The sequence below is a fragment of the Drosophila miranda genome, chromosome XR (genome assembly GCF_003369915.1).
Source record: "Drosophila miranda strain MSH22 chromosome XR, D.miranda_PacBio2.1, whole genome shotgun sequence".
Lineage (NCBI taxonomy): Eukaryota > Metazoa > Arthropoda > Insecta > Diptera > Drosophilidae > Drosophila > Drosophila miranda.
In genome coordinates this window covers 28,572,036-28,592,315 of record NC_046674.1, presented here as the reverse complement: position 1 = coordinate 28,592,315, position 20,280 = coordinate 28,572,036, and the positions used below count along the sequence as shown (strand labels likewise).

At 46.5% G+C, this 20,280-nt stretch overlaps 6 protein-coding genes across 11 annotated transcripts in view; 3 read left to right on the top strand and 3 right to left on the bottom strand.

Moving 5' to 3' along the window:
- LOC108152805 (microtubule-associated protein futsch) overlaps positions 1–4,020 on the top strand; it is a 55,872-nt gene extending 51,852 nt beyond the window's left edge. For all 6 annotated transcript variants that reach the window (XM_033387738.1, XM_033387739.1, XM_033387740.1 and 3 more), the window contains one exon: positions 15–4,020. In XM_033387738.1, coding sequence (XP_033243629.1) covers positions 15–184 — 170 coding nt within the window. In that variant the 3' untranslated portion in view covers positions 185–4,020. The remainder of the gene's footprint in view (positions 1–14) is intronic.
- A 786-nt stretch (positions 4,021–4,806) lies between these two features.
- On the top strand, positions 4,807–6,630 carry LOC108165253 (putative gustatory receptor 2a). Its single transcript, XM_033387744.1, is given in 4 exon segments — positions 4,807–6,034; positions 6,087–6,160; positions 6,162–6,306; positions 6,372–6,630. Coding segments are annotated over 4 exon segments (1,263 nt in total). The 5' UTR covers positions 4,807–5,080; the 3' UTR covers positions 6,462–6,630.
- Positions 6,631–6,687: 57 nt separating this feature from the next.
- Positions 6,688–8,985, bottom strand: LOC108153629. Its single transcript, XM_017283733.2, has 4 exons — positions 8,887–8,985; positions 7,824–8,801; positions 7,550–7,749; positions 6,688–7,487 (listed from the first exon to the last, which is right to left on the bottom strand). The coding sequence occupies exons 2-4, from the start codon at positions 8,790–8,792 to the stop codon at positions 7,205–7,207; spliced, it is 1,452 nt and encodes a 483-aa protein (XP_017139222.1). The 5' UTR covers positions 8,793–8,801; positions 8,887–8,985; the 3' UTR covers positions 6,688–7,204.
- A 46-nt stretch (positions 8,986–9,031) lies between these two features.
- Positions 9,032–10,921, bottom strand: LOC108153630. Its single transcript, XM_033387743.1, has 4 exons — positions 10,829–10,921; positions 9,939–10,761; positions 9,511–9,879; positions 9,032–9,445 (listed from the first exon to the last, which is right to left on the bottom strand). Exons 2-4 carry the CDS (start codon positions 10,146–10,148, stop codon positions 9,053–9,055), a joined length of 972 nt encoding a protein of 323 aa, XP_033243634.1. The 5' UTR covers positions 10,149–10,761; positions 10,829–10,921; the 3' UTR covers positions 9,032–9,052.
- Positions 10,922–11,787: 866 nt separating this feature from the next.
- Positions 11,788–15,549, top strand: LOC108152847 (leucine-rich PPR motif-containing protein, mitochondrial). Its single transcript, XM_017282464.2, has 2 exons — positions 11,788–14,197; positions 14,251–15,549. Exons 1-2 carry the CDS (start codon positions 11,890–11,892, stop codon positions 15,198–15,200), a joined length of 3,258 nt encoding a protein of 1,085 aa, XP_017137953.1. The 5' UTR covers positions 11,788–11,889; the 3' UTR covers positions 15,201–15,549.
- Positions 15,550–18,798: 3,249 nt separating this feature from the next.
- Positions 18,799–20,185, bottom strand: LOC108153101 (enoyl-CoA delta isomerase 2, mitochondrial). Its single transcript, XM_017282885.2, has one exon. It carries the CDS (start codon positions 20,097–20,099, stop codon positions 19,293–19,295), a length of 807 nt encoding a protein of 268 aa, XP_017138374.1. The 5' UTR covers positions 20,100–20,185; the 3' UTR covers positions 18,799–19,292.
- Between the last annotated feature and the right edge of the window lie 95 nt (positions 20,186–20,280).

The window sequence follows — 20,280 nt, the reverse complement described above, 5'->3', positions numbered from 1 at the left end:
ACCCCCATTCACAGAGGTGACCATCATCCCCACATACGACACCGATGTGCTTGGCTACTGGGTGGCTGAGAACGAGGAGCTGCTGGCCAAGCATCGCATTGATCTCTCGCCATCCGCTTCCCGCTGCACAATCAATTTGCAGGATCATGAGACCTCGTGCTCTGCCTATCGCCTGGAGTTCTAGGCCACGGGCTTATTTATTGCATTCGACGATGACTAAAACAGAAACCAATAAACCAACTAACCAACCACAAATCACTTTTCAAACACTCTGAACACTGACGGAGGATCGTAGCCCTTGTATTCCCTAAATATTTAATGATAATGCGGGGGATCGGGATCGGACTTCTGATAGCAGACATACTTGGACACAGGACATGACAAGGACGACACACCAGAATCAGAACCAGAACAACGAATAGCAACGGATAAAAAACTAAAACACACTCGAATGCAATATGGCAAGTTTCGTGCGCAAGGGAACCGGTAACCGGAAATAAGTAGCAGGAGCTAATATGGCGGAGTAACGGGTCACATGCATGACGCCATTTTGTTTGCCAATGCCGTCTATTAAGCTTTTGCCGAAACATATTTCAACCCCAAAGACAACAAAATAAAGCTAAGTAATTAATTGATATATATTTTGAAAAAATTAATTACAAACAAAAATAATAAATCAATCAAGCACCAATTGCGCAACGTAAGCAGAGATCCATAAGATCCAATAAAGAACTACTCATAAGACGAGAAATTCGAATGATGAATGATGATTATTTGTTGCTTATTCATTGTATAACGTCGAGCTACCTTGCCTAGTAATCCAAAGATCAAAATAGTTTTCAAAACCGCATAGTAAAAATATACAAAAAAAAAAAGAAAACAAACAACAGAAAAGAAAAGAAAAAAATAAATAAAAAAAGAAAGAAAAGAACAGAAAAAAAAAAAAAAAACGTAAAATCTCTATATTAAAAAAAAGATATTCATGTTTATTGTATTAGTCGAAACTTTTACGAATTCCCGAAAAATATAGCAGCCCCATTATGCAGGTATTATGAATTTTAAAGCAAGGTGAATAATGAAACTATAAATGTACTTGTATAACCCATTAAATGACAAAAAGAATGAGAAAGAGCTACTATATAGCATTAATCTAATATTGTAAGAGCGATTGCCGATATACTACGAAGCACATGCTGAAAGGAAGGGTATCCAATACGAACGAATACGAATATCTAATCAAACGCTTTGGGATAGCAAGCGATTACCCTCTCAAACCCTCAAAACTGATCCGAGATCTGAGATCCTTTGTCCTTGCTGAATGTGCCTCCCCCAGGAAAAATGCAGAGATACTCCAACTCCAAAATCTAAAATCCGAAGTAATTGCTGTAGTCAATTTTCACTTCTATCGTTTTCCTTCGGTATCTTTTCTGTTTTCGTTTATTATTTTATTTAAGGCAACCGCAGAAAGACTTATAATCCAACAAGCTATAGCTAAGCGATATACGTACACTTCGATATAGTAGAGGGAGGGAAACTGAAGTGCAGAAACTAGAGTCTGGAATGATCGGGGATCGGGAATGGGATTGGGGACAGAGTCTGAATGTTTTAGCTAGGAAACTGAAAATCTTGAATAGATGTTTAAAGATGGAAAAGGGAAAGGAAAATGATTCGATTGCTGATCATGGTGATGGTGATAAACGTTGACAAAAGACGGAAGACGATAATGTTAATGCTGATGTTACTATATAGGGACTACGAAGGAATGATTCATTGACTGGTATTGAGAATTGGGAGCGTCAGAGTGTGAGACTAAGAACTTGAACTGGAAAAGGGCTTGTGATTGGGGTGGGTTGGGTTTAGATTTGTGGTCGAATGATGAGACAGATACTGTGAAAGGGATAAAAGAGCAGATGAAAAGACGAAAAGATGATGACATGATCAAAGAAAACTAAATACGAATAAATAATATGAAGTACACAAAGTGAATGAAGGTTATTTTTCTATATTTTTTTTACTTTTTCATAGTCATAGAATAACAAATTTGCAAACAAAACAAAGTAATATTGCAATGCAAGCAAAAATAAACAAACAAACAGATAAACAAACAAGGCACACTACTGGCAAATTTTAATCAATTTATGTAACCACAGAAGTAAGCAATTTGAGGCCACAGCAGTAAACACAGTCCAAGGAACAAAGAACATTAAGACAAATTAAAGTAACTTAAAATTAAATACTCCATTACTGAAGAAAGACATTTAGCTTGAACCAAACAATTGAAATTGAATATTGATATTGATACGATATAATAATATCTGACGACAGGCAGACTTTTGGGCTATATGCGTCGTATATTTTTGCGTTGCTTCTTATACAGAAAAAAGCTACAGATACAGTAGCTACAGATCCGATAACTTCAAGAAGAGATGCATCAGTGCAACAGAGTCAACAAACAAACAAACAACAGTCAACTGGCAACCGTCCAGTCTACAAACGTTTGATAAGGAACAAAAACAAAGCAAAATTTAAGTGAGAAAATTATACACACAATCGTAGAGCTAAGGAGATGAGAAGGAGGCGCAGACAGACACAAGGCTTACAGGAGGAGCGTCCTTCTACCAGCAGATAGATACGATTTCGAGCGTTTATCCGACATATTCCCTGAGTTCCGTATTTAGCCGCTTCGAGGATTTTAAATTTAAAGTGTAACCACGACAAACAAAAAAACAACAAAAAAATGAGTAAAAGGAGTAAGAGTAGACGATTTATTAATAATTTTTTCCAAAAATTCGTGCGCTAAGCGAAACAAAACCAAAAAAATAGGGAAATTAAAGAAAACCCCAAAGTAAAAAAGCTAAAAATTGATCAAAAAACAAAAAAAATACAGATACTCACACATGATATTTAAAATGCATATATGCATAGACATGAACTATATACAACACTATATATATAATATATATACATACATATATATACATATATAATTGAGCGTATTTGATGTTTTTGCTTGAACAAATTATATGGAAACTCTTCTCAAAAGCCAGAAGACATTTTTTGCCTTTCACTAAACGAATTTCCCCAAAACCAAAAACAAAAATGAACACAATTAAAAGACATATGTACTCGTCTGTGAGTGTTGTTAAACTTACGGGAACTTACGTATTGTATTTTCCCATCCCCGCCCCCTCTAATTGTTTGCGATTTGTTTGGTAGAATCCGATAAGATCAGATATATACGCAGACGCGCGCACTTTGCACCCCATTGTATCCCCCCATTGCCTTATATCCAAAGAGAGAACAAACAGAACAGAACACAGAGATTTGTATCTGAATCATATACGTTATACCTTATACTACATACAGACATATACTCGTATTGTAAATGTAAGAACCCCAATGTGTATCGCATATATGATATGATATGATATGTACTCGTCGTATGACCTAACACGGGAGTTTGTTTGTTGAATTTGCTTTTACTTTTTAGCAGCTTCGATTTAAATCAAATATACATACTAAATATACACAGACACACACCCATACATAGGTCTACACACACACACACACACATACATGCATTGCTTAAGTGTGCGTGCGTGCGTGTTTGCGTGTGTAGAATTATGTATAAGACCTCTATATAATCATTATACTACGAGTAGTAAAAGCGAAAAAGGGCATGCAGGAAAAGCAGAACAGCAAAGCAGTACTTCCCGTATACTCAAATGTATAGCTTTATCTAAAGCTATATAACCAGATGCTGCTGAAAAAGAGAGAGCGATGGAGAGAGAGAGAGAAAACAAGAGAAGAGTAGAGATGGCAGCAGGAACGAGTCTAAGGCATAAAGTCAGAGGAGAGCTGAAGAAGAATGAGAAAAGAGCAAGCACAAAAGTGGATTCGATTCATGGGTGGAGAGGTTAGCCAGAAAAAAAAACAAACAAATCGATATATATATATATTAATATATGTATTGTATATGTATTACATTTTATGAACGTCAAAGTAATGCTTACTCCAGAACTATTTCCAAAAAAAAACAAAAAAAAAAAAACAATCTGAAAATTATAATAAACGTATTTATGTGAAAACCAACATTGTTTTACTTGACCCTTGCCACAAGATACTCTTACGAGTACTACCACCAGATCCGCTTGGCTCTAGTCCTGGATAAGTAGTAGTCCTCATACTTAGAATGTACAATATACCCCAAAATTGTTCTTATATATGCAAAAACCGCGCTTCGGTTACTATGCGCACTTTTATAAATTTTACTCTTTATGTTCAGAACCGATATCTTCACAAATTGATGATTTGAAAAGAGAAGGAGATAATGAAGTCATACTGAACGGGTATCGGGTATAAATGTAGAGCCGCTGCCCTTGCTGCTCACAACTTTTCTGCTCATTTTACGGTATTTCCACATTTCGACTTTAAAAACTCAGAATAAGTCGTTGCGTTGAGCAAAAATGTATTTGCGTAGTATACATAATAACATTAACATTAACATATTTTCACCGATGACAATGAAGATAAATTTTTATTGTCTGATTTTTAAAATGATTACGGTCCCTGGTTTGGATGTCATTTGAGGCCGACCACCCCATCTGCAGCTAGCCTCACCTTGGAATAGAGTCAGGTGTCAGCTTGATTGATGACATTAAAAATACCTTAATTAATAATGATGGATTGGTACCTAATGTACGAGTTATACTTCCTTTGAGCAGGTATCCTGGCACCTACCATTCACATTTCGACGGCGTTCGGCAACAGTTGCACATTTCGTGGCTATAGTTGCATGTTAGTGAATCAACTGATTCCCGGCTACAAAGCTTCAGGAAGATCAATTTCAATTGATTGGATTGGAATTTAGTCGTTCTGCTGTCCCTCCCTAGATTGCTGATTGCAAGTGGTCTGGCATTTACATAATTCTTCTTTTGATTAGCGTAACAAATTCATAATTGCCACGTTCTGATAACCTAATCGATTCCCTATCTATCCAGGTACAGATATAGTCAGATATCCATCGGACACTAGCACTCACAGATACACAGTCGATTAGTCGAGTTGTCGAGCCCTTGCCATGGACACACTGAGAGCTTTGGGGCCGTTGCATCGCGTCTGTCAGGTGTGCAACCTCTGGCAGTGGCGCCTGGACAAGGAGAGCGGACTCCTCCGTCGCTCGCACTGGCTGGAGCTCTATGGCTGGACGGTCCTGGTGGCGGCCGGCGGCTACACGGCCTATGGCCTCTTTCAGGAGAGCAGCGGAAGTGAGGATCCAGAAGATATTGGGGATGCCGAGACGACCATCAGCAGCATTGGGCACACGGTGGACTTCATCCAACTGGTGGGTATACGGGTGGCGCACATGGCCGCCCTGCTGGAGGCGCTATGGCAGCGACAGGCACAGTGCGATTTTTATGCGGAGCTGGCCGAGATCGACCGTCAGCTAGCCAGGGACCTTCAGATGAACGTCGACAGCAGACAGCTGCGTCGGCGCACCACCCGCCGGGCGATGTGGATGCTGTGCGGCTACGCGGCCAGCCAGACCCTAATATTGGTGGCGAAGCTACTGTCTCCGCGCCACCAGTTCCCGATCTACTGGATCCAGTACCTTCTACCCATGCTCGTGTGCGGCCTAAGGTATTTTCAGATCTTCAGCGCCGTGCATATTGTGGCCCAGCGCCTGGAACTACTGCTCGATGCCCTCCAAACGCTACAGTTACAGGATTCGGAGGCAGAGGCGGAGGCCCCAGAGGCATCAATGGAGCGCCTAGTGGCTGTGCGGCAGCTTTACCAAAAGGTGTGGACCCTCGTAGCCCTGCTTAACCGCAGCCACGGCCTCTCCATACTGCTCCTGGTGGGCAACGACTTCCTGGCTATTACCTCCAACTGCTACTGGATCTTTCTCAACTTCCGCCAGTCAGCGGCATCGCCGTACGACATCCTTCAGATCATTGCTAGCGCCGTGTGGTCCGCACCGCATCTTGGAAACGTCCTGGTTATCTCCCTGATCTGCGACCGAGCTGCGCAATGTGTGAGTAGACAAAGCAGGGGTGAGTCTCCCTTCTCCACTTTGTCCCTTTCAGGCCACCCGCTTGGCCCTGAGCCTGCACCAGGTCAGCGTGGATTTGACGAACGAGTTGCACAATGCCCTGGTAGGTTAATCCGAATGTGCTTCTTGTAATACCATAGCTCTGTTCTCCCCTTGATCGTTAGATCACCCAGTTCTCGCTACAGCTCCTCCACCAGCGCCTATATTTCAGCGCCGCCGGATTTTTCAACGTCGACAATACGCTCCTCTATACAGTAAGTCCACGGCGCCCTGTTGCTAAGACCAGGCCTGGCTGATGACTGGCATTCTCCTATTGTAGATTGTGGGCGCGACAACCACATACCTGATTATCCTGATACAGTTCCACATGAGCGAGTCCACGATGTCCAACGGATCGAGCGGAGACTGAAGACCCGATGGCAGCTCTTTGACGGGCAGACTCCTTTCTGGAAATACACAATATAATACACAAATACGCAAGAAAGGAAGGGCACACTTCGGGGCTGCAGATACCCCTATTCCCACGTAGGTTTATCTGCACCTTAGACTATGATAACTCTTAAGCAAGAGCCTCTGCTGAACCACCTCTCAAGGCCACACTCGAAATAATCATAATAATCGCTTCAGTTATTTCCCAATAACAATATTTATTCTCGGACTTCTCCCATTTTTCCGATGGGGCTTGTGGTATCTAGATATGTGGTGTATGAAGTATTTCTCACAATGGTATTTGGTCCGAGAATATTATGTTATGGTTATATGGTTACATTTCCAATCGCTCCGCTAAAATGCTTTCCGTGTAGCAACGTAACATAGTGCTCGGATATTTTATTCTTTGAGTGGTCTCAATGAGTATCTGTGTGGTAGTATCAGTATGTGTGCTAAGTATGTGTGAGGGCAAAGCGATTGGGTGAAGAAAACCGTATAGAATGTAAATTGAATCATACCAATGGGCAAGAAGACAACCGTGGCTCACATTGCGATTTGTTGTGCGTGTTTCGCATTCAGCAAGGGCATTTCGACAGTGTAACAGTGTAAATAGTTTGGTGCTTCATTTTCTTATTGGTAGGGGATAGCGTGCTCCATTGATACTGAACGACGTTACATGCCTTCCTTCCAGAATGTCAATGTTTTTTGTAAGTGTGTAAAAGCTTACTGAAAGTTTGGCAATGAGCAGCAGCGCAGCTGATTGCGATAGACCTCCTGGGCCGGGCGAAAGGTGCGCCAGTAGTAGGGGGCGCAGCTAATGATCCGAGCCAAATACTGCTTGAAGACATCGTATGTCGGATAAACGAAGCGCTGGCAGTGGCACTTGTGGTGATAGAGACAAGCGGGATCGGCGATCCACTCACGGGGAAGAGGACCATCATCCTTGTTGTTCCCTTTAGTATTTGAAGAACTGTCACAAGGTTTCTTCTTCAAAGCTACAGCATCCCTGCAAAATAAGACAAAAGGGTTAGAGAAAATATAAAGTAAAAGAAGAAAGCCAACACTCACTCGAGTCCCTTGGCCACCAGAGCCTGAACGCCTGGAAACTGGGTGACACGAGCAAAGTGAATGCAGCGATTGGCACGGTTTAGGGTGGACAGATACCAGGTCGGCATCAGGCCGAAACGAACCTCTGAAAGAACACGCTCAACGCAGTCACGACGCTCGGTCCAGTTGTGCTCCAGCCAAAGTACAACCGAGAGAAATATCTACAGGGGAAGATAAAAGACAGAAGATGTAGAAAATGCAAAAGATTGGGCAGCCAAATAAATAAATAAATCACCTCGATTTCCGAGTTAACACTCAAGTAGCAGTTCTTGAGGATATGTATAATCTCGACCTCAGTGAAGTATAAGAAGAATGTCGAGCTGACCACGCATAGGAACACACGTGATATGCGGCTGAGCATAAGCTCACGTAGGATCTTGCCGTGGGGATGATGGCGGGCCTTTAGGTAGGCCTTAAAGGCGGTGTCTTCATTAAAAAAATCCATCTCCTCGAGTGACAACCAGAGTTGACGTATCAATTCTGGTATCTTCAGCACATCGTCGGCCACAATGCGAGCGAGCAATGTCTGGTCGCGGTTCTCATCGAGAAAATTGTTGAGCCCCAGTGTGGGCAGCTGCTCGATGAAACGTCGGGCAGCATGGATCTTGGCATAGTTCCCAAGAACACTCTGGAAGCAGCGATGGCGCTCGTTGCCAATGAATATCCCCTCATCCAGAAGAGTCTGCTCGGGTAGCACTGTGAGCAGCTGCTCAGTGACGCGATCAACTGCGCTTCGTCCATCGCTCTGGGCCCCAAGCAGCTCCATGACGATATGGATGGTCTCGCCGTCGCCATCTGCTCCATCGCAAAGACCCAACAGTAGCTTAACAATTTGCTGACGCTCGAACAATGCCTGCAATTTGGCATCAACAGGAGCCATGCTGGCCTTACTATCTTCGACGACTTCATCGCTAACATCTTGGCCACTAAGGGCTGGGGACGAAGACGAGGGCGGCGACGGGTTCTGGCCCTCCTCCACAACCATCACTGGCTCAGCGTCAGACTGCTTCTCGTTGTCTCCTGGCTCGATGTCCCCCTGGGCACCGCACTCTTGGACAGCCTCGCGTACCAACGCAAAGAGATCTGTTGTGGTACTCACCGCCACCTCAACCGGAGAGTTGTTCTGCTCTTCAGGGTAGTTCTTCACCCCACCAGCAGTCTCCTGCACTTGCACTGTGATGGTCTCCCCATCTGAGCCGTTCATGACGCCCACCTAAGATAACACACAGCGGAGGAATTTTTTATAAATAATAAACCAGAATTTGATACTTTTTTAGCCTTTTAGCGGATTTCAATACCTTTTGTATTACGATATTTCAACTGAACAAAATGAGAGCGAATAAATAAATGTTTCACTCTGAAAATCCGTTGGTGTGTCGAAATTTGGTGCCACACGGCCTACTGATTACTGCCTGCTTTCTACTGCCTGCACGTCGTGGCAGCACGTCACATGCGTCATTTGAGTCAACTGCGCATCTGGGAGAGCACACACTCGTCGCCGGTGCGGGGAGGGCCGATAACATCACCCGATGCGCCGCGGCACGCAAGGCACCATTGACGGGATAGGACGGGGACATTGAGGTAATCCAGCATGGTCTGCAGCTTTAAGGCATCGGTGCGAGGACGGTGGCAGTCAATGGTGGTGACAGCGTTCAGCAGCCAAGAGCACAGCATTTTCACATCCTGGGGCAGAATGCGAAAGAAGATCCTCGGGTAGCCGTGATACAGGAACTCATTTAGGTCCGGGCAGCACAACTGCAAATGCAACAGAGTGCCCACCGCACGGATTATACACCTGAAGCTACTGTTGCTCAACTCCGCGATGGGTACATTATTCAAAATTCGAAGCTCACCCAGCTGGAACGAGAAAGAAAGAGCAGCAGCATCAGGATTAGGACTACCTCCAAAGCTGCGGTACTCACCTCGCGGTACTGATGAATGCCAATGGGTGTTTCGGCATAGCTAAAAATTAAGTGCCACAGCAGGCAGACGCTAACGGCCCTTCCGATGCCACTCTGTACGCTAATGAAGCGGGCAATACGCAGCACATGGCACCGGCTGCTGCTCGAGCTCCCGCTAAAGTAGTCCAGAAACAGTTTGGAAAAGTAATGTACTAGCATTGGCTCCAGCGAGTTGACCACGTTGAAGGATTGACGCATCAGTGCCATGCGGCAATTCATCGACGGCGCATCTTTATCTCGAAGCAGGAACAAGATGCATGCCAATTTCTGCAGCGTGGCCAGCTCATCGGTGCCCAGCCTGCGACTCATTTCCCATAGGTACTGGCAGCACTGTGTGTGGCAAGAATCTGAAGGATTATCGCGCTCTCAGGTTAAAGCTTGAAGCTTACCTTGAGTACCGACAAGGTCCCTATCGGCGCGGGGAGCTGATTGATACGGTCCGCCAGCGCTCCCATTGTCGCAATCCTGCTGAACTTGCCCCAGCTAAGCTTGTAGTGCACTTCATCCACAAACAGTTCCTGCACGCATTTGATATTCTTCTTTCTGGATGGCGGCTGCTCGGGCAACGGCGGCTGTTGCGAATTTTCGTTTTCAGACATTTTAAAGTAACTACTAAGCTAGCTTCTAGAAGGTCCGTTTCTAAGAAACGTGTGAAATGCGCACACAGCTTTTACGTGAAAATTCTTCTTTAAAATGATAGCCAAAAGCGCTGGCAGCGTCTATGGCGGCCTAAGGTCGCGACAGCAATTTCTCGTGCAACCCAAGAGAAGCTCTCACTCTTGATCGGAAATGAGCGTGAAAATGCTACACAACATGGACGACGTATGGAGGATGCATGTGTGTGTGTTTCTAAGCAAAAAATTCTACACTCTAGGCGCTTGTGTGTGGCGGAATTTTCCAACGCACGTAATGCAAAACTTTATTTATTATTGTGGTACAGCAATCGACACTTTCACACAGCCTTCTGGAGCCTTACACTCGCTTACACCTCACTGGAAATTGAAATGAAAGAAAAGACGGTTTTTTTTGTGTTTATGTTTATATGCAATGCAATATAAAGACACACAACGAACGAAGAGTTTGCAAAGCGGCACTTTCAGTTTCTTCTACCCCTCTTCACAGCTTCTCTACACACTATTCGCATGCCATACACACATATGAATATCACATGCAGACACATGCCGGACCAGTGCTGCCCATTCTTACCACAATCTGGTTAACAGTGGGGAATTTTTAGCAAAATGTCACCAAACCATACCATATGTCATATGTGTCTCACCTCCTTCCCATTCAGCTTAAAGTTTAAAGTCGAACGTTCAACGTCAACTTTATTGCCGCATGTAACGGCGATCTCTGAAATAGTTGCCGAACAGGTGAAAATCGACGCAGGGACCACAGTAAAGGTAATTATTAAGGAGCATCTGTCCACTGCATACCAAACCTTCTCAAATGCTATTCGACGGGGCTTCCGAACTTCTACTTTAAGCCGAGTGAGGGTCCAAGGGATTCGAGGGCGCCTACGAATGGTTTTGCGCCTCCATAAGCCAGCCAGCACCACTGAATTGGTGGATACACTTCAGGTGGACAAGTACCTGAAGATTGACCTTCTCGAGCTCACATGTTGGGAGTTGCTGGCCTCTGAGAAGCTGCGGAAAAAGGCCGCCTTAATGATGTTTTTGACGGCAAGGCATATGACGGTATAGATTCGTAATTACCTTCTAGTGCTCTTAGGGAGAGATCAGTTGACGACTCTATTGGTGTTAGCTCCGAAATATAGGTCTTCCTGGTCCTGCGCTAGATGAACCAGGTGTGTAATGAACGTACATTTCAATATCATGCCAACAACCTTCTTTGTCCGTCCGGACAAGAGTCACTATTTCTCCGCAGATCCATGCTGAAAGCCATTAACACGTCAACCATCACAACTGTCCATACTACAAGTACATACATACGTGCTAGGAATTTCTGACGTAACCCACAATTTCAAAGCCAACGACTTTGAAGAGCACTTTGGGCTCTTGCAGGAGCTGAGGAAGGGAGCCGGCCCGCCATCGCATGGGGACGAGCTGGTCGTCGACGCCCATCAGGTGACCATGGTGCTCTAATTTTTTTACGTGTTATGTTAGTTTGAATTTATAAAAAAAGGTAGTTACTTTCATTATCATTGAAAAATGCGACCCTGAATTGACAGGTGAATCGATAGTCTTATCGATAGCTGCGGCCCGCCGCTAACTGGAACGAACAGCTGTTTACCGGCGCGTGTTTGTGTTTTTTTTCTGAGCCGCCCCGCTTTTGGTGACTGTTTCATAATATTAAAGAAATCTGAATGAAGCTGAGGCAATGCAGCGAACGCGTCTGTTGCAAAGTGTGTGGGTGCGTTTAACGCGACTCGGGCAGTTGCCAGCCGGTGTTCTGCCCACCACATCCCACGGATTACGTTATGCAACGAACCCGTCTCTTACTCTGGCCGGGACTCCTGTCCACCATCTTCAGCCACGATGCCTGAGCAGTAGCAGTAGTAGCTGCTCTGCGGACAAAGGAGGCGGTCGCAACATGCGCCCGTCTGGTTCGACGGCTCCCATAAGCACCGAGGGTCTGTGGACGCAGCTGGAGGCTTATTACCAGCAGCACAGTTTGCTCAACTATGAGCAGTGCCGACGTTTGCTGGAGAATCTTCAGAGCACTCGCGCAGCGGAGGGGCTGGGGCTCAGTGCTACGCAGCTGCACTTCCTGCTTGGCTCGTGCGTCCCCGAGCTGCTTCCCGCCCAAAGCGCACAGGAGCGCCTGCAGCTTTTTCAGAGCTTGTGGATACAGCTGCTTAAGCAGGGGCAGCCGACCCTGGCCCATTACCACACACAATTGGAGGTTCTGCGGCAAAACCGGCTACCACTGGCCGACTATCGGGCACTGCTGGCCGAAATCGGCGTCTACCATGGGACCGCGGATGCCTCGTTCTACAGCATCCTGCTAGATGTGGCCTGCTCTGCGGGGAATATGCGCCAAGCTACCGAGTTGCTAGCGGAAATGCGGGAGAAGAACTTTCCTCTGACGGAGGCCAACTTTCACGCCCTGCTCCTGGGCCATGGACGCAGCAAGGATTTGCCAGGAGTCGAGTCCGTGTTGTCCAGCATGCGGGCTGCTGGAATCTCGCTGAGTGCCAGCACCCAAGCGATTCGCTTCGCAGCCTTTGTGGAAAACGATGAGGTTGCCAAGGCGAGGGATCTGCTGCAGGTCCACAGTGGTTTCACAGCCCCCCAGATACTGCAGATGCTGCGCGTCACCCTTTATAGCCAGTCGGTGGACAACGATCTTGTTCAGCAGCTGGTCAAAGAGTTGCCCAAGGACTATCTGACTGGATTCGATGTACCCCCGGCCCTGAAGAGCCTCTGCATCGAACTGGTGCACCAGGGCCAGGCCCAGCTGGCAATCCGACTGGTGGCTGCACTGCCAACACCCACGTTCAATGGCAACCAGAACGTGGACGAGTACGCGGCGCTAATCCTGCAGGAGTTCTTCCGCGCTCACGTGCCCATAGAGGAGACGCTCCAGTTCGCCCACGAGCTGAGCCAGCGCGGACAGAACCAGCGGGCCCTGCACCTGGTCACCGAGCTGGCCCTGCGCCGGCTGCCTGCCGCAGCCCTACGCTGCTTTGAGGCCCTCTGTGCCGCCGGAGAGGAACTGCGACCGCATTACTTCTGGCCCTTGATTCTGCATCAACACCGACGGAATGGCGAGAGTGGCATGCTCCGATTGGTCTCTGAGATGAAACGACTGCGTGTGGAGTGTGACGAGGACACCCTGCGCCAATACCTCCTGCCCAACCTTGTGCAGACGCTGCAGGAGCCGCTGCAGGCCCTCCAGCAACTGGAGTCGGTGGGCATTAAGCCCTCCCAAGTCGTTGTCCACGTGATCACCCAACTGCTGCAGCAGCACCAGCAACTTCCCGAGATCCTGGATCTCCTCCAGCGCTATCCCACGCGCCTCCAGCTGTTCTCGCTCCTCCAACCTCTGTCCGCCCTCTCGGTCCACGCCCGGGCCACGAAGCGCTTCGAACTGTTCGCCCAACTTGTACAGGCACTGCAGCTTCGGTCGCTGCAGAAGGAAGAGGACTTCGTCGGCGCCCTGCTCATTCAAATGTGTGGCCCCCAAATGCGACTCCGACAGGATGCCACCTCCCTGCTCAAATTCGTGCACGAGCTGCGACGCCTGGAGCTGCAAATGTCGCCGGCCGCCGCCGAAGCTCTACTCTCGATCGCCCGACAAGGCACAGAGGATAACCAGGTGCTCCAGGCGCTGGGCAAGACGATTCAAAAGATGCGCAACGCCAAGCTTACCCTACCGGCAGACTCGGCTACTCACGGCGGATTCATCAAGCACCCGCGCGACATGAGCCAGGACGAGCTGGAGTGCCATCTCATCGAGCTCGAGTCGAAGAAGCTTAATACACGCGGTGTCCTGCGACGCCTGCTGCAGTTGTCCGTGCGGAACGGCCGCTTGGAACGGGCCCAGCAACTGCTGGTCAAGTGTCAGACACTCAATGTGCAGACCAGCGCCGGCATGCTGGCCTCCATCTTCGATCTGCACATCAAGCAGCGCGATCTGGCACGGGCCCAGCAGAGCCTGGAGAATCTGCAGAGCACTTACCCAGGTGCGACCACTCTTCATCCATCAGTGCCATCAAATAACTATAAATATTTGCAGGTTTTCTGATCGATGAGCATAAACTGATCGACTTTGCCGGCCTTCTGGTGCATGGCGGTCAGCTGGAGGCAGCCAAGCAGGTGCTGCAGCGACGTGCCGACGAGCATAAGGTCATTGGAGGCACTTACGTGATCAAGAATGTGTGGCAGCTGCTTACCAATGTGGCCCAGATGGCCGCAGATACGAATCAACAGGAAGCTGGAGGTGTAGCAGGAGCACCGGCTGCTGCATCTGCTGGCCGCAACTTAACTCAAGAGACACTGGACTTCCTGCGGCAGCTGGGATACTGCCAGGTTCACAATGCTCTCCTCGGGCCCGTTCTGCGAGAGTGGTTGCTGCGCGGGGACTTGGACGCAGCAGTCGCCGAGTTCCAGCGTCTGGCCAGCCAGCACAAGCACACGCCGCTGCAGTTCGAACTGCTGTCGCTATTGGTGCGACTGGGCAATGGGAACGCGGAGGAGCTGGCACGCTTCAAGGGTGCCACGGCGGGCTCTGCCCAGCAGCACTTGGCCGCGGTGACGGCGACTGTGAGCCGTGTGCACGGGGCAGCGAACATGAATAGCGCCCTGCTGCTGGCGCTGGCCGAATCAGGCACAGAGACGCAGCTGCGACGGCTAATCATTAACCCAGAGTTCCGCATCAATCACGATTTGCTGATAAAGAACTGCGAGCACCTTGGACAGGAGGGCGCCGTACGCACCCTACTGCGTCTGGCCCGGGGCGTACGTGGCGTGCAGCGCAGCATCGATGAGCAGCGCATCTACGACATGCTGCTCTCCCAGTTCAGTAAGAGCAACAACTACGAGGCGGCCCTGGATCTGTTTGAGCGGCTCGAGGCCGATGACGAGCTGAAGGTGTCCCCGGAGTTCATCCGCAACCTGGTCAAGCTGCTGCAACTAAATAACGTGGAGATACCGAGCGGCATAGCGTTGCGTGCACAAATTAGATAGCCGCATTTTTAGTTGTTAACTAAAGCTCCCTAAGCAGAGCTTCGACGCGATGTTTTTTAAGTTAAACCAACCTAAGAACGCAATATAACAACAAGGTAGGACGCGCGTGTTGAAAGATCCGAGAACAGTTCCCGATGGAATGTTGTCGCCCAAAAATAAGTTGATTACACGAGTTTTTATATTGATAAATTGTACAAATAAGAAAACAATTTGGTAACATTTGTAATTAGTTAAAAAATCGGTGCAACTGGTGCGGCCGGCCGAAGGCACGCCCTTTTGTATATAATCAGCCATGCTCCGGGCCTACCAAATTCTTAGCGATTATAATTTGGGGAAATATGCATACGAATTTAAATTTGTGTTTTCGATTTTTCCAACTTTATGCTAAGTACTGGCAGTTAGTTTGCATTCGCGTGTCATCCTGTCGAGATATTCGCATGTCCGCCGCATGTCGGTGGCCAGGCTGGCGTGCAACTGATTGCGATGTTGACAAACTTGTTTGGCTAAAGCTAGCTGAAACTCAGAGCCCAAGTTCCCACGTTCCATGGTCTCCTTCAGCGTGAACGGATGCTTCAGAGCGAATGTTAAACAGCCCAGACTCGACTACAACTTCTTGTTGAACTTGGGTCTGAACCTGATAGCTGCGCGGATCAACGAATAAATCGTAGAATTGTTTTTTTTTGCCCAGGATCTTGATGCGAAAACAGCAACAATTGGAGGAAGTGGTACTGGAACTAATAATAACTGCTGATGCCGTTCGTCGCGAGGGGAACGCGGTCGACGGTACGACTCCCGAGCAGCTTGGACAGGACCACTGGCCTTCCGTCGAGTACTGCCCATACCGTCGTTTCGGCAACTATTCCTGGGATCTAACCTCGTCACAAAAAGCCTGAGTCCCCCTAATACACTAACGCAAACCGCCTTGCGTTTGTTTTTATCCGACCTGCCTCTGGGTAAGTAATGCCAGTCAAACTTGCTCCAATGAGCCAATGAGTCCGCGCCCGCTCCTCTTTTGATGCCATAGTGTCTGCTATTGCTACTTTTGCTGTTGCTTACGTTGCAAACAACATAAGAGATCCGAGGAGTTTCGGTGCCGTTTTCTTTGCAGCGTTTGCCTTGCTCTGCTCGTTTTTGGCCTCCGAAAACGATTGCCCGTAGGTTTGGTCTTTACTGCGAACAAGTTTGTGGGTCGGAGACTAGAGGATAGCAATATGACAATGAAACGTGCTAGCGAAGACACTTGTAATTTTTTAAAAGAATTGGTTGATCACATCTACCATTTGATGGAGTACAATTACCAGGAGCTGGATGCCCACCTCGATGACCAACTAAATAGTGAGTTCGACTCCAGAATTGAATCGGAAACGATATACCTTCCACCTGCCACCATCCATCTATCTCCATAGATGCACGTGATCACATATTTCTGGAACTGAAATGAAGCGCATCTTGATCAACATGCCGAAAGCACTTAAGATAATGTTACAAATGGATAACTTAGAGAAGGATATACGCCTAGAGCCACAGAATTTCTCACATCGGATATCGGATGGATAGTCGTCAAGCTATGCGGGGCCAGAAACGAGATCGTAGCTACGCTGCTTATACTTGTGCTATTTGTCAAAATGCTACAACCATGACATGGGTATAACGACTTACGATGTTCTGAAGAAAATTATTGAGGCGGCCTGGCCCGCTGAAAAAGGTTTTAGACTTGATCCTCAAATAGATGAAGCTCGGTTTTCCGCCAATATTTCGAAGTTCTGCTAGAACAAGGGTAATGCTTCTGGATTAAGCTACAGAAATCCGCGACTTAATTGATTCTATGATCAGCGATATTCACCTAAACACACTGAGGACCGCGAGGACATTTGACGTTTACGCAAAACTTGGCAAAGATCGCCTAATCTTTCGATTAATAAGTCGAATGAGTTTATGAATACTTTATGCAAATTTGATGCATTTTTGTATACCCGGTACTCGAACGGTTTCGGACTATATTTGTTTTGTGGTGAAAGTATGTGTATGTAAAACCCAGAAGGAAGTGTTTCCGACCCCATTAAGTATATATTTTCTTAATCAGCATCAATAGCCGAGTCGATATACCTATGTCTGTTTTTCCGTCCGTCAGGGAATCAAGCCCCCTTCCTCCCCCACAAAGAAGGAAAACCTGTGGTATCTACAATTTTAAAGATACGAGAGACAATGCATATTTAGCAGATTGCCAAATCTAGATCAGGTCGGATCCTTGAATAGAATCTCTCTCTCTCTCTCTCTCTCTCTCTCTCTCTCTCACACACTCTTCCTCGTACAGTGTGCACGCGCTGAGTGAGGAGAGCGAGGTAAAACGGCTAGTGTAGGTGTAAAAATAGAGAAAAGGATGCATGTGGCAACGATTACATCAACCATCTTGCCCATAACTTTTCGGTTTCCGTCAACCTTCAGCTTCAAGAATATGTCAAAAGAGTGGTCGGGGAAGCGAAAAACAACGTAGGATACTGTAAGACCCTGGCCTACATTTACAGTCAATGCGCTTACTTAATTTGTGAACGCCTAGTCGATCCAATAGTGAGTACAGATTTCACCTAAATGCTCCACTATTTATACAGCAAAAACTGTTAGGTTTAGTTGCCTTTTTCTGATATCAGAACTTACTTACATATAAGTCAACATATTAGTTCCAAAATATGTCACTATAGTGATGCCAGAAATTGACTAACGAAATGGGCAACATTCTGCATACCCTGGGGAAGGGGATATTATAGAATTAAGGAATTGTTTGTCACTCCAATGAATTCAGAAACTATACAGTTTCTATTTTAAAGCTAACTCACCGAAATTTTGCAGTGTGTGGTCTTCTTACTGCGACCGAGACTAGGTATCGGAATCGAGATATATACAGGAAACATAATATTGCATAATTTTTCTAAAACATGTCAATCTGAGAAAAAGTCAGTAGTATTATTTAAAATTAGCTGGGAAAAAGGGTATATTAATAGTAATGCAAGGAAGTAGGGTATAAAGATGTACACTCATACTCATAGCACATACCTGGTGACCAGCAACAATGACGGATGTTAACATTCTGTACACACTTACGTTTTAGACACAATCCAAAAAAAGGGAGCTAGTAAAATAAAACAATCTTTTAGAAAATCGATACATCAATCGGGTAAAATTATGTGATCAGGGCTCAGGGTGCTATCACTAACCATACAACTTATTGATATAGATATTCTCTCGGCCATCGGGAATTCGCTGTATGTTGCTGCGTTGCTTTATTTGGGTACAGTAAAATTTGAGGTGAATTATACTAATTAGCTTATAAGTTATATTTGTAAAATCACACAATACAAATGAATTTTATGTTTTAAGAATATTCCTGGCAATAATAATTTTTTTTTATATATTTTTATTATTATTTATCCATATTAATTACTGTTGAGCAAAAACTATAAAACTCAAGAAATAAAATTGATTCTTTAATGGTTTTTATTCTTTGGATTCAACTAATGTATTAATGAAGAGCTCATACGGAGCTGAGAAAAAATGTATACACATCCTTACTAATTGACCCAAGACGAACATTTAAAACAAGTTTTTAGGTTACAAGCAGATAAAATAATTTATTTTTCTGAAAATATGGTTAAAGATCGCAGCTTTGAGGCATAAATCTGTGGACATCAATAATTTTTTGATTGAAACTACTAGATAACTCCCCAATGAGTAAGAATATGTATGTATGTATTAATAATAATTATTATGGGTAATTACTATTAGAAATCTCTCTATTATGCAAAAAAGTTTTTGTTAGATGTCTTGGTCGGCCCCATATTTTACTCCAATCGAACGAGCAAAGCGAATTGGGGTCTTGCCTCCTAGTAATATACAAATAATTATTATCACCGCAGAATATCCCTTAAACATACATGGATAGATTATCCTTAGAGTAGCGATTTAGTATATTTAATTCTGTTATGCGGCTATTCTAAGTGTATGATTTTTTCGGTTACAAAAATATAAAATAATCATTTGCGATAACCGGAGCATGGCTGATAATATTTCTCTGTGTGTGTTGGAGTGCACGTATGATCACAGCTTGGCCGGAGGTAGGCGGCGACGCTGAGCAGCCAGTGGTGTGCTCTCCTTCCGGAGTTGGGCCCGCAGTTGTTCGCGCCACGGCCGGAGAAGGTGTCGCTTGGTAGCCAGCAGGGATGCAGTGGGCAGGCGCGAATGCTGATCCATGCGTGTCCAGAAATGCTGCGCGTCTGCCGCCAGGCTGGCGACAAAGCCACTTCCCAAGGCAGACCGAGCATCGGCCCGTTCCCCCAGTCGGAGTAACACCTCGATGTGTGGAAGGCTCCAGCTTGGTCCCGCCTCGACGCAGGGATGTAGATGGGAGAGCGATAGCAGGAAGTAGGCGGCCTCCGTGGCGTAGACGAGGTCGCAGAGGCAGCAGATGCTGACCCCCAGGCCCTGGCAAGGGCCCTGTACAAAAGCCACCAGTAGCTTTCGGCAGCTAAGCAGCTTCTTGGCCAGCGAACGCATCACAAAATCGGCTGCCCGCTGCTGGATGAACCGATCCTCGACCTCGTCGCGTTTCTCTCTCCCTGGTCCCTGCTCCAGAGCCAGCGGCTGGCAATCACCCTCACGTCCCACGGCAAACTCGCCTGACAGCACTACTATGCTGATGTCGCCATCCGCATTGGCTGCGTCCAGTGCTCTCATGAGCTCGTAGATGGTGCGCCGTTGCCATCGCTGGAACTGGATAACCAGCAGCCCCCCGCGGCGCCTGATCGTCAGCTCTCTGAACTGCCTGCAGAATAGATGGTCTTCAGCAGCTGTGCTCATTGCGATGCCGAATTGCAGACTGACGGCCGAGCATTCGCACATAGACATTGCCGCCTCCAGATTGACATGATAGCAGGGTGTTCAAAGTTCAGCGTTCTTCCGTTCGAGCGCTCCGCTGGCATAAAGCCAAGCATGTGATGTTGTTCTGCTGCTCTCACGCATCTCGCAGATGCGTAATTTCAATCAAGCACTCACTCACACACTCATACACTTACTTGGATGCTGCAAA

Excerpts from the sequence above, each read along its gene's own strand:
- LOC108153629 (XM_017283733.2), bottom strand. The coding sequence starts at position 8,792 with ATGAACGGCTCAGATGGGGAGACCATCACAGTGCAAGTGCAGGAGACT. Across the intron at positions 7,750-7,823 it reads GTGTTAACTCGGAAATCGAG|ATATTTCTCTCGGTTGTACT; the intron begins GTGATTTATTTA and ends CTTCCCCTGTAG. Across the intron at positions 7,488-7,549 it reads CTGGTGGCCAAGGGACTCGA|GGATGCTGTAGCTTTGAAGA; the intron begins GTGAGTGTTGGC and ends CTTATTTTGCAG.
- LOC108153630 (XM_033387743.1), bottom strand. The coding sequence starts at position 10,148 with ATGTCTGAAAACGAAAATTCGCAACAGCCGCCGTTGCCCGAGCAGCCG. Across the intron at positions 9,880-9,938 it reads GGACCTTGTCGGTACTCAAG|TGCTGCCAGTACCTATGGGA; the intron begins GTAAGCTTCAAG and ends TGCCACACACAG. Across the intron at positions 9,446-9,510 it reads GCATTCATCAGTACCGCGAG|CTGGGTGAGCTTCGAATTTT; the intron begins GTGAGTACCGCA and ends TTCTCGTTCCAG.
- LOC108152847 (XM_017282464.2), top strand. The coding sequence starts at position 11,890 with ATGCAGCGAACGCGTCTGTTGCAAAGTGTGTGGGTGCGTTTAACGCGA. Across the intron at positions 14,198-14,250 it reads TCTGCAGAGCACTTACCCAG|GTTTTCTGATCGATGAGCAT; the intron begins GTGCGACCACTC and ends AAATATTTGCAG.
- LOC108153101 (XM_017282885.2), bottom strand. The coding sequence starts at position 20,099 with ATGTCTATGTGCGAATGCTCGGCCGTCAGTCTGCAATTCGGCATCGCA.